The sequence below is a fragment of the Dicentrarchus labrax genome, unplaced genomic scaffold (assembly GCF_905237075.1).
Source record: "Dicentrarchus labrax unplaced genomic scaffold, dlabrax2021, whole genome shotgun sequence".
Lineage (NCBI taxonomy): Eukaryota > Metazoa > Chordata > Actinopteri > Moronidae > Dicentrarchus > Dicentrarchus labrax.
In genome coordinates this window covers 32,636,674-32,649,130 of record NW_026136704.1, presented here as the reverse complement: position 1 = coordinate 32,649,130, position 12,457 = coordinate 32,636,674, and the positions used below count along the sequence as shown (strand labels likewise).

Here is a 12,457-nt window from a genome sequence, read left to right as displayed (position 1 = left end):
CGCTGCAGCACGAGTACTGACAGGAACTAGAAAAAGAGATCACATCTCTCCTGTACTAGCTTCTCTGCATTGGCTCCCTGTAAAATGTAGAATAGAATTTAAAATCCTCCTCCTCACCTATAAAGCTCTTCATGGTCAGGCCTCTTCATATCTTAAAGAGCTCATAGTACCCTATTACCCCTCTAGAACACTACGTTCTCTGAATGCTGGGCTACTTGTGGTTCCTATAGTCTCTAAAAGTAGAACAGGAGCCAGAGCCTTCAGTTACCAAGCTCCTCTCCTGTGGAACCAGCTTCCAGTTGTGGTTCGGGAGGCAGACACCCTCACCACATTCAAGAGTAGGCTTAAGACATTCCTCTTTGATAAAGCTTATAGTTAGGGCTGGATCAGGTGAGTCCTGAACCATCCCTTAGTTATGCTGCTATAGGCCTAGACTATCGGGGATTTCCCATGGTGCACTGAGCTCCTCCCTTCCTCTCTCTTTCTGCACTCATTCATGTCCCATTAATGCATGTTACTAACTTCACTTCTTCCCCGGAGTTCTTGTGCTTTCTCGTCTCGCAGGTTCTTATCGATCCTGGTGGAGCCTCCTGCCATGGTCCTGCTTGACTGCCATTGCCAATACTGTTGTTGCTGTGCACCTGTCTGTCTCTCTCTCTCTCTCTCTCTCTCTCTCTCTCTCTCTCTCTCTCTCTCTGTCTCTCTCTCTCTCTCTCTCTCTCTCTCTCTCTCTCTCTCTCTCTCACCCCAACTGGTCGAGACAGACGACCACCCACCTAGAGCCGAAGGATCTGTCCTAGGTTTCTGCCTTTTAACAGGCAGTTTTTCCTTGCCCTTGTCTCCAAGGTCTTGCTCATGGTGGTACTGTTGGGTCTCTGTAATTAATGTTAAAGAGTTCGGTCTAGACCTGCTCTATTTGAAAAGTGTCCTGAGATAACTTCTGTTATGAATTCGCGCTATACAAATAAAATTGAATTGAATTGAATTGAAATAAATTGAATAATATACATTTAATCAGCTTTATTCAGGGTTCCCTCAAATCATAGAAACACCTGGAAATTGATTAAAATGAGTTTGAAGCTGTTGGGAGGATGACCTGTGTGACACTGCGAAGTGGAACAGAACATCGAGTCTATTGTTTCCAGAGCTGTGAGTGAAACTCTCATATCTATATTAATATATATGTATATATATATATGTGTGTGTGTGTGTATCAACCACAGCAACAAAACTGCAGCTTATATGACGTTTGTGAGCGAGTGCTGTCCGTCTGCTTTAATGCAGATTCACTGTCATTTATGTTGTTTTTACTTTAAATATTTAGTTAAAGCTGTTCAATCATCTCATATCTGTAATGTGCACAACACTAACTGCAGCAGCTTTGTGTTCACTGTGCAGTGATGTTAGTGTTGTGGGTCACATACACACTGTAATATCCTAATAAATGAACTTAGTTTAAGTTAAATTAACTGAAGGGAATTAGTACAATTAGCTTATTTTATCCATGTTACGTTAACTTGAGTAACTTTACTTGAGTTATTTGTATTTTTGGGAGCTTAAATGGTTTAAGGTAACCAGTTTGAACTCATTGGGTTTTATAGTTCTAAGTAAAATAAAAACATTTACTATGTTTTATTTACAGATAAACATCTGAAGTTTAAAATATGGATCTCATTATCACTTGTTCACACTTAGTTATTTGTTTTCACCATGGCAACCATCTGTTTATCGCTGTCAGAATCTGAATGTGTGCGGAAGCTGCTGTTACATTTTTAGAACTGATACAAAACCAACAAGTTCGAAAACAGGAAGAATATATTTTTATATTAATGATAATAGATTGATAGATGCTTTATTAATCCCCTTTGAGGAAATTCAAGGATCGAGTAGCTCAGACTGTTAGCATACAACCAGTTACTGCAGCTTCAGTGTCTGTAAATCATTCAATTCTGGACAATTTCAGGATAATGTGTGAATTAAAACAAAAGGAACCTTCATGTTCTCCACTGGGAACCCTCAGTGACTCCATCTGTGGATTATTAGCTGAGCTCATTGGACGAGCGATAATAGTTCACATATTAGTGTGCTAATGCTAGGACAAGCTATTACTGTGTACTTTTTGTAACTTTCAATAATAAAGAACTGAATCGTTGTGACTTCCAGAGCTGAGTCAGTCTCTCTGGCATTTAATCACTTCCCAGTTTCTTTTTTAAACTCACAGTCATCAGAATTCACCTTGTTCTCACTTCTTTCTTCCCACACAACCGACTGATATGTGAGACCCACAGTCAATATGAAATAACCTTTATTCATCACTCAACTGCTGGAAAACCCTTGAGCAGCTGCCTGTGTGTGTGTGTGTGTGTGTGTGTGTCTGTGGGATGGGGGAGGGGCGTGGCCTGTGGTCAGACTGACGACAGCAACACGCTGCTACAGGAACACTTTTCATCCGTCTGCAGCTTCCGCAGCCCCGAGCACATGAGCTGCTCCAACACACTGATTGAAACGCACCCCGAGGACGTGAGGAGACCCCTGGAGAGTCCTCAGGGATCCAACACGTGAGAGCCCCCCCCCCCCATCCCCAGAGAGAGGGGCGATAGAGGAGGTAAGGGTTGATTCAGACTGATCTGTGTTCATCCAGCTGCTGATGTGAGACAGAAACTGAAATATAAGAGTTGGATCATATTCAGAGTCTGACTGACAGAATAAACTCTTATATTTTATATTTTATTAAAGAAACAGATGTTGATGATTCAGTTCCAGCTGTCAGACACTAACACTGTCTGTGGGAGACTATATTAATAACTCAGTTAATGAAAACAAGAAATTGACTTTTTTTTTCAAAGCAAAAACAAGAAACAAATTAAAAAGTAACATGAAAGGATCTGTTGCCTGAAACTTTATATAATATCATAGGTTTGTTTAAAATAAGCATCGTTGTGTTTGTCGTCTTCTGGCGGAGTCCGCCTTGTTCCTCCTGTAGCCCAGAACACACAAACCAAACACTGACTGTAGATGTGGACACCTGGTGTGATGTAGGAATCCCTGCAGTGTCCTCTGGATGTTTGTTTCCTGTTCAGACTTTTTAATTTAAAGAAGATTTTCAGTGTTGATCGGACAATAAAGTAACATCATCATTTCTGAACACGTCGAAGTTTCGTGACGTAGTAAAAACAGTGAGAAAGACCTGATATGGAGAAGGAGGGGTGGATCATAAGGCAGTTAGGGACGGACCTTTCGCTGTAGCTAACAGCGCTGTGTGCTACGTCCCCCCAGTCCAGCAGCTGTAGTGGATCCATTAGGGGACTCTGTCGGACTGGGAGCTCCCAGTGAACAGCAGGTCCAGACCGGGACTGAAAGCAGCATCTGATGCTGACGGAGGACAGTTAGCTTCTTTTAGCACCAAGTCTATCTGGAAACTCCCATCAATCACCTCGGTACCGCTGTCGTCAATCTGTCCTCTGTCTGTCTCTGAGGTTGTGTTCACTGGGACAGACATAAGATATGATCCAGTTTCACCCAAATCACTGATGAAGTTGTGTTTGTACAGTAATCAGTGAGCTCAGCTGGAAACACCTTAACACCTTCCTTTTTTTGGTACTTTAACATCTTTGAGTAATAAAAATACGTCCAAACTCCTCCCACTGCCTGCACACTGTAATCTGTCCCTGTCAATAAGTTCCCAATTACATTAATGATTGCACACAGGCATCAAACCTAACAATAATCCACAGAAACACACTTCTGTTTCAGTGTAAAGGTCATCCACGGTGAGGCTCGTCACTCAGCAAGGCATTGTGGGTATTTTGTTGGGTCTTTTATGGATCTTTTGACATTTAAATGTAATCGGGCTGCGACGACCTGCGACCTTTTCATTTCTGCAGAAGTCCTGATGTCACTTCCTGTCTAGCTGAGTCAGTTCGGTCATTTAAGGATTCTCTAATCTGCGTTTATGGTTTGTTACTCGAAAGAGAACTGACTGATGTTTACGTGAAACCTCTGATCCCCCCCCCCACCGCCGCCCCCGGCTGTGGCTCAGGCAGTAGAGCGGTTACAGATACTGCAGATATTTAATGTTCATTTAATAGATTCAAATTGTATTTATTAGTGACATTAACAGTAAAAAAGTATTTGTTGTGTAATTTTAATGGATTTTTTTGTTAACTGACAGATATTTTGTATAATTCTGGAAATTTTAACAACAGAAACGTTAAATAAATGTTGTTTATCAGTGTATAAGGTAAACTGTCCAAATACAGTTGTTATCAGTGTAAACAGCAATAATTACTGTAATCTCACAGATAATGACTTTATTACACTTCTATAACTTTTAACATTCACATTAAAATAATAACAATCCAATAATAACAGCACTCTGCTGTAAATGTAAGTCTGATTATTGTATTATAGCAGAGTTCACCTGGATTTATAGAGCACTGGTTTTATTGTGTAAATATCTTTAATTAAACATTAAAAAGACAAAAAATTACAAGATTTATGTCGAATTAAAGCTAAAAACTGTATTTTAATGATAGAAATTCTGTTATTTTACTGTTTGTTTGGCATCCAGCTGCTGGGTTAGAGGTTACAGTGTAAGAAAATATTAGTAACAGCAGCTTTGTACCTGCGAGTGTCACATCACATTGTACAGTGGCTGCGTTGTGTGAGAGTGAAGCGAGGGGAAGGTTCCTGATTTACGACTTCCTGCTGCAGATAGGCTCGTGTGCGACCACAGAATCTGCTTTGCATTCTGCACAACAGTTCGTCTGTCACCTCCAGAACGCAGCTCATCCTTTATAACATACAACGCTAACAGATTAGCCTGCACGCTACGACAGTAACGGAGTGCCACTCTTTCATATATGAAGTTAGCATTTCTGTAGGCTAATGTGGCTAGCTTACTCAGGTAATTCACGTCATTACTTTACAATATGCAAACATACAACACATAAACTCATTCACATAATATGAGATTTACATGTGAACTCTGGTATTTATGGCAGGAAGTGTTTTTTTAATCTGTTTTATCTGCTAAAAAGTTATTTTAAAATGTGTAAATTGTTGTAAATTGGCTATAAATTATTAAAATTAATGTAAAAACCCTGAATGTCATGCAGTTATTACACAGACGGACTTTCTCTCAGCGTCTCTGCACAGAACAATTAACACGAATTCAATCAACCTCTGTGAATTCTGCTCAAACTTTCTCCACAACTTTTCCACAGATCTGAACAATCGACGGCAAATACGTGACGATTGTCAGAACTGTTCGTGCTCCTCATTCTGTTTGTATTTTCTTGAATTTAAAACAATCAGAGCAGAGAAAGATGCGAACACTCTGAACGCTGTCTTTCTCGGCTCTGATTGGTTGTTTTGCTTTGGGCCCGGTGGATTCTGGCAGGTCCCGTTAGGAGCTCTCGGAGGTCCGATGAACTCCTGTCGGGGTAAAGTGAAACGTTACCGGAATGATGAGAAACTTTTTCTAAATAATGAGAAACTTTTTCTAAATAATAAGAAACTTTTTCTAAATAATGAGAAACTTTTTCTAAATAATAAGAAACTTTTTTAAATATTAAGAAACTTTTTCTAAATAATAAGAAACTTTTTTAAATATTAAGAAACTTTTTCTAAATAATGAGAAACTTCAAACGTTACCGACTGCTCTTCCTGTTTCCAACCAGATTGTGAACCAAACCACAACTACAGCAGCTTAAAGAGTCAGACTTCCTCTAACAGTCCGCAGTAAGCACAATATAAAACTCTCTGTTCTCTCTTCCTCAGCTCAACTTTATTAAACTATTCACGGTGAACGACAGCGAACAGGTGAAGCTCTCCCAGGATGGTTCCTTCCTCCAACTCCAGCTCCGGAGGAGCCGATGATTGCATCGTCAACGACCAGATGGGACCGTTCACCGTCCTCTACATCCTCATCTTCATCATCGGTCTGCCTGGAAACCTGCTGTCTGTGTGGGTCTTCATCCGCAGTCCCAGAGCCAAGGTAGGACCGGTTGTTTAAAGCTTCATTAAACTGTAGCTAACAGCGCCACCAGTGGCCGTTCAGTGAACTGCAGTCAGCGTCCTGTTGCATCATTCTTGAGAGTCGGCCAACAGCGACAAACACGCTGTGAAATAACTGACAATCATATTTAGAATAACGTTACTATCTGCAATGTTCCTATATTTTATTTGGACCGTTAGCTCCACGCCGTTTATTGTAATAGGACGTTATTCAGGAATGTATTAGTGATGATTGTGTGTGTGCAGCAGCAGAGCACCAGCATCTACCTGGTCAACCTGCTGGTGGCCGACCTCCTGCTGCTGCTCGCTCTGCCCTTTAAGATCCTGAAGGACCTCGGGGCGGCGCCCTGGAGCCTCATGGTGTTCCACTGCCAGGCCAGCGCCGTCACCATCTACATCAGCCTCTACGCGTCCATCGCCTTCCTCGCCTTCATCATTATCGACCGCTACCTGCAGGACTGCCACAGTCTGCGCTATCTGCAGGTGCAGGAGATCGGCTTCGCCTGGCTGCTGTCGCTGGTCGTCTGGTTGCTGCTGCTGCTCATCATGGTGCCCAACATGGTTCTGCCCATACGGGAATTAAAGGTACTGGAACTACTGTTATTACTTCTTCTACTACTGCTGCTTAACGTCGGTTCCTAAAACCCAAGACGAGTCAGTTCAAGGTCAAACATTTTATTATATTTTATAATATTCAAAATAATGAGAAACTTTTTCAAAATCATGAGAAACTTTTTCAAAATAATGAGAAACTTTTTCAAAATATGAGCAACTTTTTCAAAATATGAGCAACTTTTTCAAAATAAGAGAAACTTTTTCAAAATAAGAGAAACTTTTTCAAAATAAGAGAAACTTTTTCAAAATTATAAACTTTTTCAAAATAAGAGAAACTTTTTCAAAATAAGGGAAACTTTTTCAAAATAAGAGAAACTTTTTCAAAATAATGAGAAACTTTTTCAAAATAAGAGAAACTTTTTCAAAATAAGAGAAACTTTTTCAAAATAAGAGAAACTTTTTCAAAATTATAAACTTTTTCAAAATAATGAGAAACTTTTTCAAAATAAGAGAAATTTTTCAAAAAAAATGAGAAATTTTTCCAAAATAAGAGAAACTTTTTTTAGCGTCCCGATGAAAAGCTAACTATGATCTGTGTGTGTGTGTGCAGGAGCAGCGCTACCTCAGATGTTCCTCTCTGAAGGAGGACATCAGCCTCCACTGGCACACTCTGACCGTCTTCCTCTGCATGGCGTTGTTCCTCAACGCCTCCGCCGCTGTGCTCGTCTCCAGCGGTCTGACTCTCAAAAGACTCCTGGGCAGTCGCAGCGACCCCAAACTCTGGGTGGACGCCAGGCAGGCGGCGGGGAGCGTGACGGCCGTAGCGCTGGCCTACATGCTCAGCTTCGTGCCCTACCACGTGGTGCGGACGCCGTACACGTTGGCGCAGAATAAGGTGATCACAGACTGCGCGATCAGGAGGCAGCTGTTTCTAGGGAAGGAGTCGACGCTGCTGCTGACCGTGCTGCACCTCTGCTTCGACCCGCTGCTCTTCTTCTACCTGTACGCACCGTTCAGACTGACGGTCCACAGGTTGTTCCCCTGCGGCGGGAATCAGACCAACGGCGATACAGCGGAGCAGGAAATGATGCAACCTACAACACCTGTACGGCAGGAGGACGCCGTCTGAACCGGCACAGACTGTTCGTAATGCGGGGTCACATTTTCAACACCACCTCAAACACAAAGACTGCTAGCCCCAAATAAACCTTTTAACTGTGGAAGCACGTTTCCACCAATGTGATTAAAACAGAAGGATTCTGTACGTCGAGATAATAACGATATATTTCATATATTAACTTACAGGATCCTTTGTTTTCATCATATTGGCAGAAATGATCTTCCGTATTTAGCAGCACATTTATAAAAACACCCTCTCGCACAACATGAGTTAAAGTTAAATGTTATTTTATTCACTGAATCAGTGTCATGATTTCAGGACTTCATTATGTAACTGTATGTATCATAGATAACATAATACAATATCTGAATGTTTTCTGATGCTGTTAAATGTTTTTTAATATAATTAAAAATAGATTAAAACCTGCTTTATGTTTTGAACTGGGTGTCGTTCTGTGTTTGGACCAGCAGATGGCAGCAGTGGTCAGTGTTAATCCAGAGCTCCATCAGTTCCTTTAATACAACAAAATACTTTATAAATAACTTTATAAACTTTATAACAATGTAAATCAGATATCTTTATGAGGTTGGAGGCTTTTTAAACAATGTGCATGAAAGAAAAGGAGGATCATTTTAAATATATTGATAATTATAGAGTAGGACAAGAGAAATAAGTGTTTTCTTTATGTAGAAAGTTGCTGTTTTTGTCACAAAGATATTGTTAATGATGTAATTATCATCAACTGTCTCACACTTTACAGATTTAATCAGAAATAATCACATTTAACAATATTTGCTGGGAAAAAAAACATAATTGTGACACGTAAGTGAAGCTCTAAGTAAAAATATCTAAAGGTGGGAATAGAAGTTGTTTTATTTCCAAATCTTCAGACAGTTTGTGTGTTTTTTCATTAATTAAAAGTCTAAATGTGTCCAGAACAGATAATTAAAATAACCTTCAGCCTTTGGTGGCTGTATTTTGTGTGTTGAGAATTTAGAGACTCACGCTGCTCCCAGACAGAATATTTAAGAAATGCAGCGGGGTTGAAGGGGGGCAACAGTTGTACGGAGGGTTGGTAACAGTTTATGTGACAATATGGAAGATCATTCTGAGTTTGTTTTACTTACAATTGAACAATTATTTGAGTTAAATCAACTTAATTTAGTTTTTTCTTCACAGAAATGAATAAAATGTAGCAGTTTGGACGTACTGTGTATATTTTTTAAGTTTTCTTAAACCCCTTTAAGACCTACGAGTCTACGTGTTCAGGGTTTCATACTCAGTGATGCAGCAACTGACACTTTGGAGGAGAAAAGACCCGTTTCACAGCAAACAGTTTAACATGAAACAGTCAGGTAAACACAGACAATGGCATTAATTAAGGCTCTGTTCCATTTAGTGTAGCAAAGACTTTCCAGTGAGCCTTAATCAGCACAAAAATGGCAGCTGTGAAAAAGGATTTCTCCTTTTAAAATAAATAATTGGTTTAAAACTGCAGCATCTTTAAAATAAATCTTCTCCTCCGAGTTCTCCTGACGGGTTTCTTGGTGTCGGAGCTTCGACCCAGCTGGTCTCCCCGGACCCGTTCAATAGGAAACATCTGGACTGTGTGTGTGTGTGTGTGTGTGTGTGTGTGTGTGTGTGTGTGTTGCAATAAAACACACATACTCTAAAATTAGACCCTGAAGACTCTGATATTAGCTCACTTCCCAGATATGGAGCTAAACACACACACAGTCATCGCTGACATCACCTGAGAAACATTACAGTTATTAAATGTTTGACGACATGTTGGTGATCGATTATTGATGAACGTTATCAATATAACATTAGAGCTGTTATTGTATCATTACTCCGACTGCAGTTAGTGCTGTGTGTGGACAACATCGTTTCCATGACGACAACAAGCTCAAAAACAGATCTCTGATAATAAAAACTTGAAATGTCGATGAGACAGGAAGAAATGTGACATATTTTCTTTCTTTTCTCGTCTTTACTGTCAAATAATAATTAAACGTACATAATGACGATAATAATATCTCGGTTTCGCTCTCACACATTAAAAAAGAAAGCATGTTGACTAAAAGTTGACAAAGTTGTAATGACATTGTGACTAAAACAGAATGAAAAAAAGATAAAAATGACTTTTGATCTGATGATATTAAATACATTCAGTACCAGTATCTATCCCCAGCGATATACAGTAGAAAATATCTTAACATGCCCCCCTGCCCCCCCCACTGGACCCCCGATGTCTAAAACATGGTCACACCCTTCGCTGCCAGAACTGGTTTTAATGGAGAGACAATGAACTAATAGTTTGATAGAGACTCTTTCCAAGAAAAACGACCTCTGCCAGCTGTAGAACGATGACTGTAGTCCATCGGGAGCAAAGAAGGAAGTAGTGACTATAAAGTCCACACAGGGCGGAGGTCAGTTACAGACAATCGTGTTCTTTCCCTCAAGTTGCATCAAAACATCCAGTTTCTGTCACATCAGAATGAATCAAGGATAATCCCTCCAGATTTAGCATCTCTGTTTTTATTTTAAATACACAATAAACAAAACAAAACACATATAAATAAAAACGGCATCACATAATAAACACTGCAGATACACAGAGACAGCGAGCTCACACTTTAGTGCAAAGAGTAAAATTATAATAAATATTACAAAATAAACCTAAAATAACAAAATCAAATAAATTCTAATAATATACAATGAACTTAAATAAATTAAAACAAAAAAGAAAAAATAAAATATTATAAAATAAAATGAATCAAAAATAATAAAAACTATTATAAGATATAACAAAATAAATTAATACAATATAATTAAATTAAAATATTATGAAATAAAATAAATCAAAAATAATAAAAATATAATAAAATATAATAATATACAATAAAATTTGATAAATTAAAACAAAAAGTTATAAAATATAATATAATAAAATAAAATATTAGAAAATAAAATGAAGAAAAAATAATGAAATAAAATAAAATATAACAAAATAAAAAATATAATAATAATAAAAAAAATACAATAAAATATATTGTATTGATTTCTTAAAAAGAGTGGGAATCCTGGTCAGATCTGGTTGGTGGTCTCTGTACAGGCACTAAACTGGACAACGTCACTGTTACCGACCCACTAGTAACTGTTTTTTACATTTAGGTTCAAACAAACGAGACCCAGCGAGTTCATCAGTGAGCGTTAGGTGTACTTTTTTAATCTTCCAGTCTTTATGCTAAGCTAGGCTAACCTGCTGACTGCAGACACATCCATCTGAACACGGCACCCAGAGAACGAGCTCGTTTCCCAAAATGTTCAACTATTCCTTCAATCTCCTCCTCTCCAAATATTTTCATTCTCTCTCTCTTTCTGTCCTTTTTAAGTCCGACCGGTCACCAAACTGCCACCAGACGACCCTTTTATAGAGCGAGAGAGGAAGAGCGAGAGAGACGGAGGTCATTTGGTGTCGTGGGAAACGGCTCTAAAACGCACACACACACACACACACACACACACACACACACACACACACACTCTCCACAACTGCTTTCAATTTCTGACTCGAGGTCAGTCACATTTCAGTCCCTCCTCCTCCTCCTCCTCCTCCTCCTCCTCCTCCTCTTCTTCCTCCATGTTACTGTGTTGTTGTATCAAACAGTGTTTGTGTGTCCTGCTGTTGGGTTTCATGACATCATTTCAATAATAATCTAATAACAATTTTATCTTGAGAAACTATTTCGATATGTTCCGACCAGAGACTCGTTTTAGTCTCGTATCCAGATTGTAACCGGAGATTTAACCCGATTACGTTTACACCTGGTGTTAATCTGCGTCCACCTCAAACAACCAAACGTCCTCCTCTTGTTTGCAAAATAACGATAATACAGACGTACGTAACTTTCTGAACCATCTCTGAGACGGCTTTCGAATCCTGAGCTCAAATATCAAACCCACTGGCATCATCTTTATTTCACTGTTTTCTTCAGCTGCATAATATTTAAATTAATTCCCTCAATCAAACTTCCTTAAATCGTTCAATCCAAAATCTCCTTCCTGTTTTTATTTAGCAGCAACGTGCTGAGAGGACATTATTGAAACTGCTCGGATTATTATTTTATTCCCCAATGAATCACAGTTTTGGAGGCGGTGGAGCGAATGGACATTTACACACGTTTCACCGATATGTATATATGTGTGTGTCTGTGTGTGTGTGTGTGTGTGTGAAGCACTTTGTGTGTCTGTCTCTTTATTCGTTTATACGTTCACTTCCTGCTTTATTTTGTACTTTCCTCTCTCATTTCAGATCACTTTACTTCCTCTCTGTAGCGTCTGATGCTCTTTGGTTTCGTGGATTTATCCCGTCTTTGTCTCCTGTAATTTGTTGGATGTTGTTTGCAGTATTTTGGGTTAGTTTCAGGATCCTTTTTTGGGGTTTTCTTGTCCAGTTATTCCTCTGAACACCATGTTTTGGTGCTTGCTGCCACCCTGGATGTCTAGAAGGTTTTTTTGGTTGATTTCTATCTGTAGTGTTTTGATTTGTTGTTGGTATTTTACACATTAAGTAGTTCCTGAATGGACAGTTTATGGATTCGGTTCCTTCGTCTGTTTCTTTAAAAGTAGTCGTTGATGAAGTTTTGACGGTATATTCCAGGGAAAATGCTGGTTCAGGTTGTTTGGTTGCTGTTTCTGGAGAGTTTGGGACGTAGTTTGATTGAGTTGTGGTCATTTGTTTGATTGGTCTAGTAGCAG

At 39.2% G+C, this 12,457-nt stretch overlaps 1 protein-coding gene across 4 annotated transcripts; it reads left to right on the top strand.

The window, feature by feature from the left end:
• The first annotated feature begins 2,293 nt into the window (after positions 1-2,293).
• On the top strand, positions 2,294-8,119 carry gpr171 (G protein-coupled receptor 171). 4 transcript variants are annotated; one of them, XM_051399704.1, is made up of 4 exons: positions 2,294-2,605; positions 5,782-5,998; positions 6,268-6,603; positions 7,184-8,119. In XM_051399704.1, the coding sequence occupies exons 2-4, from the start codon at positions 5,840-5,842 to the stop codon at positions 7,700-7,702; spliced, it is 1,014 nt and encodes a 337-aa protein (XP_051255664.1). In that variant the 5' UTR covers positions 2,294-2,605; positions 5,782-5,839; the 3' UTR covers positions 7,703-8,119. The 4 variants fall into 4 exon arrangements, with proteins under 4 accessions (XP_051255664.1, XP_051255661.1, XP_051255662.1 ...); XM_051399701.1 differs by having other exon boundaries at positions 2,296-2,605; positions 6,265-6,603; XM_051399702.1 differs by lacking the exon at positions 2,294-2,605 and adding an exon at positions 4,464-4,906 and having other exon boundaries at positions 6,265-6,603.
• The last annotated feature ends 4,338 nt before the right edge of the window (positions 8,120-12,457 follow it).

Coding starts and splice junctions, on each gene's coding strand:
- gpr171 (XM_051399701.1), top strand. CDS start 5,840: ATGGTTCCTTCCTCCAACTCCAGCTCCGGAGGAGCCGATGATTGCATC. Junction 5,999..6,264: donor TCCGCAGTCCCAGAGCCAAG/GTAGGACCGGTT, acceptor GTGTGTGTGCAG/CAGCAGAGCACCAGCATCTA. Junction 6,604..7,183: donor TGCCCATACGGGAATTAAAG/GTACTGGAACTA, acceptor GTGTGTGTGCAG/GAGCAGCGCTACCTCAGATG.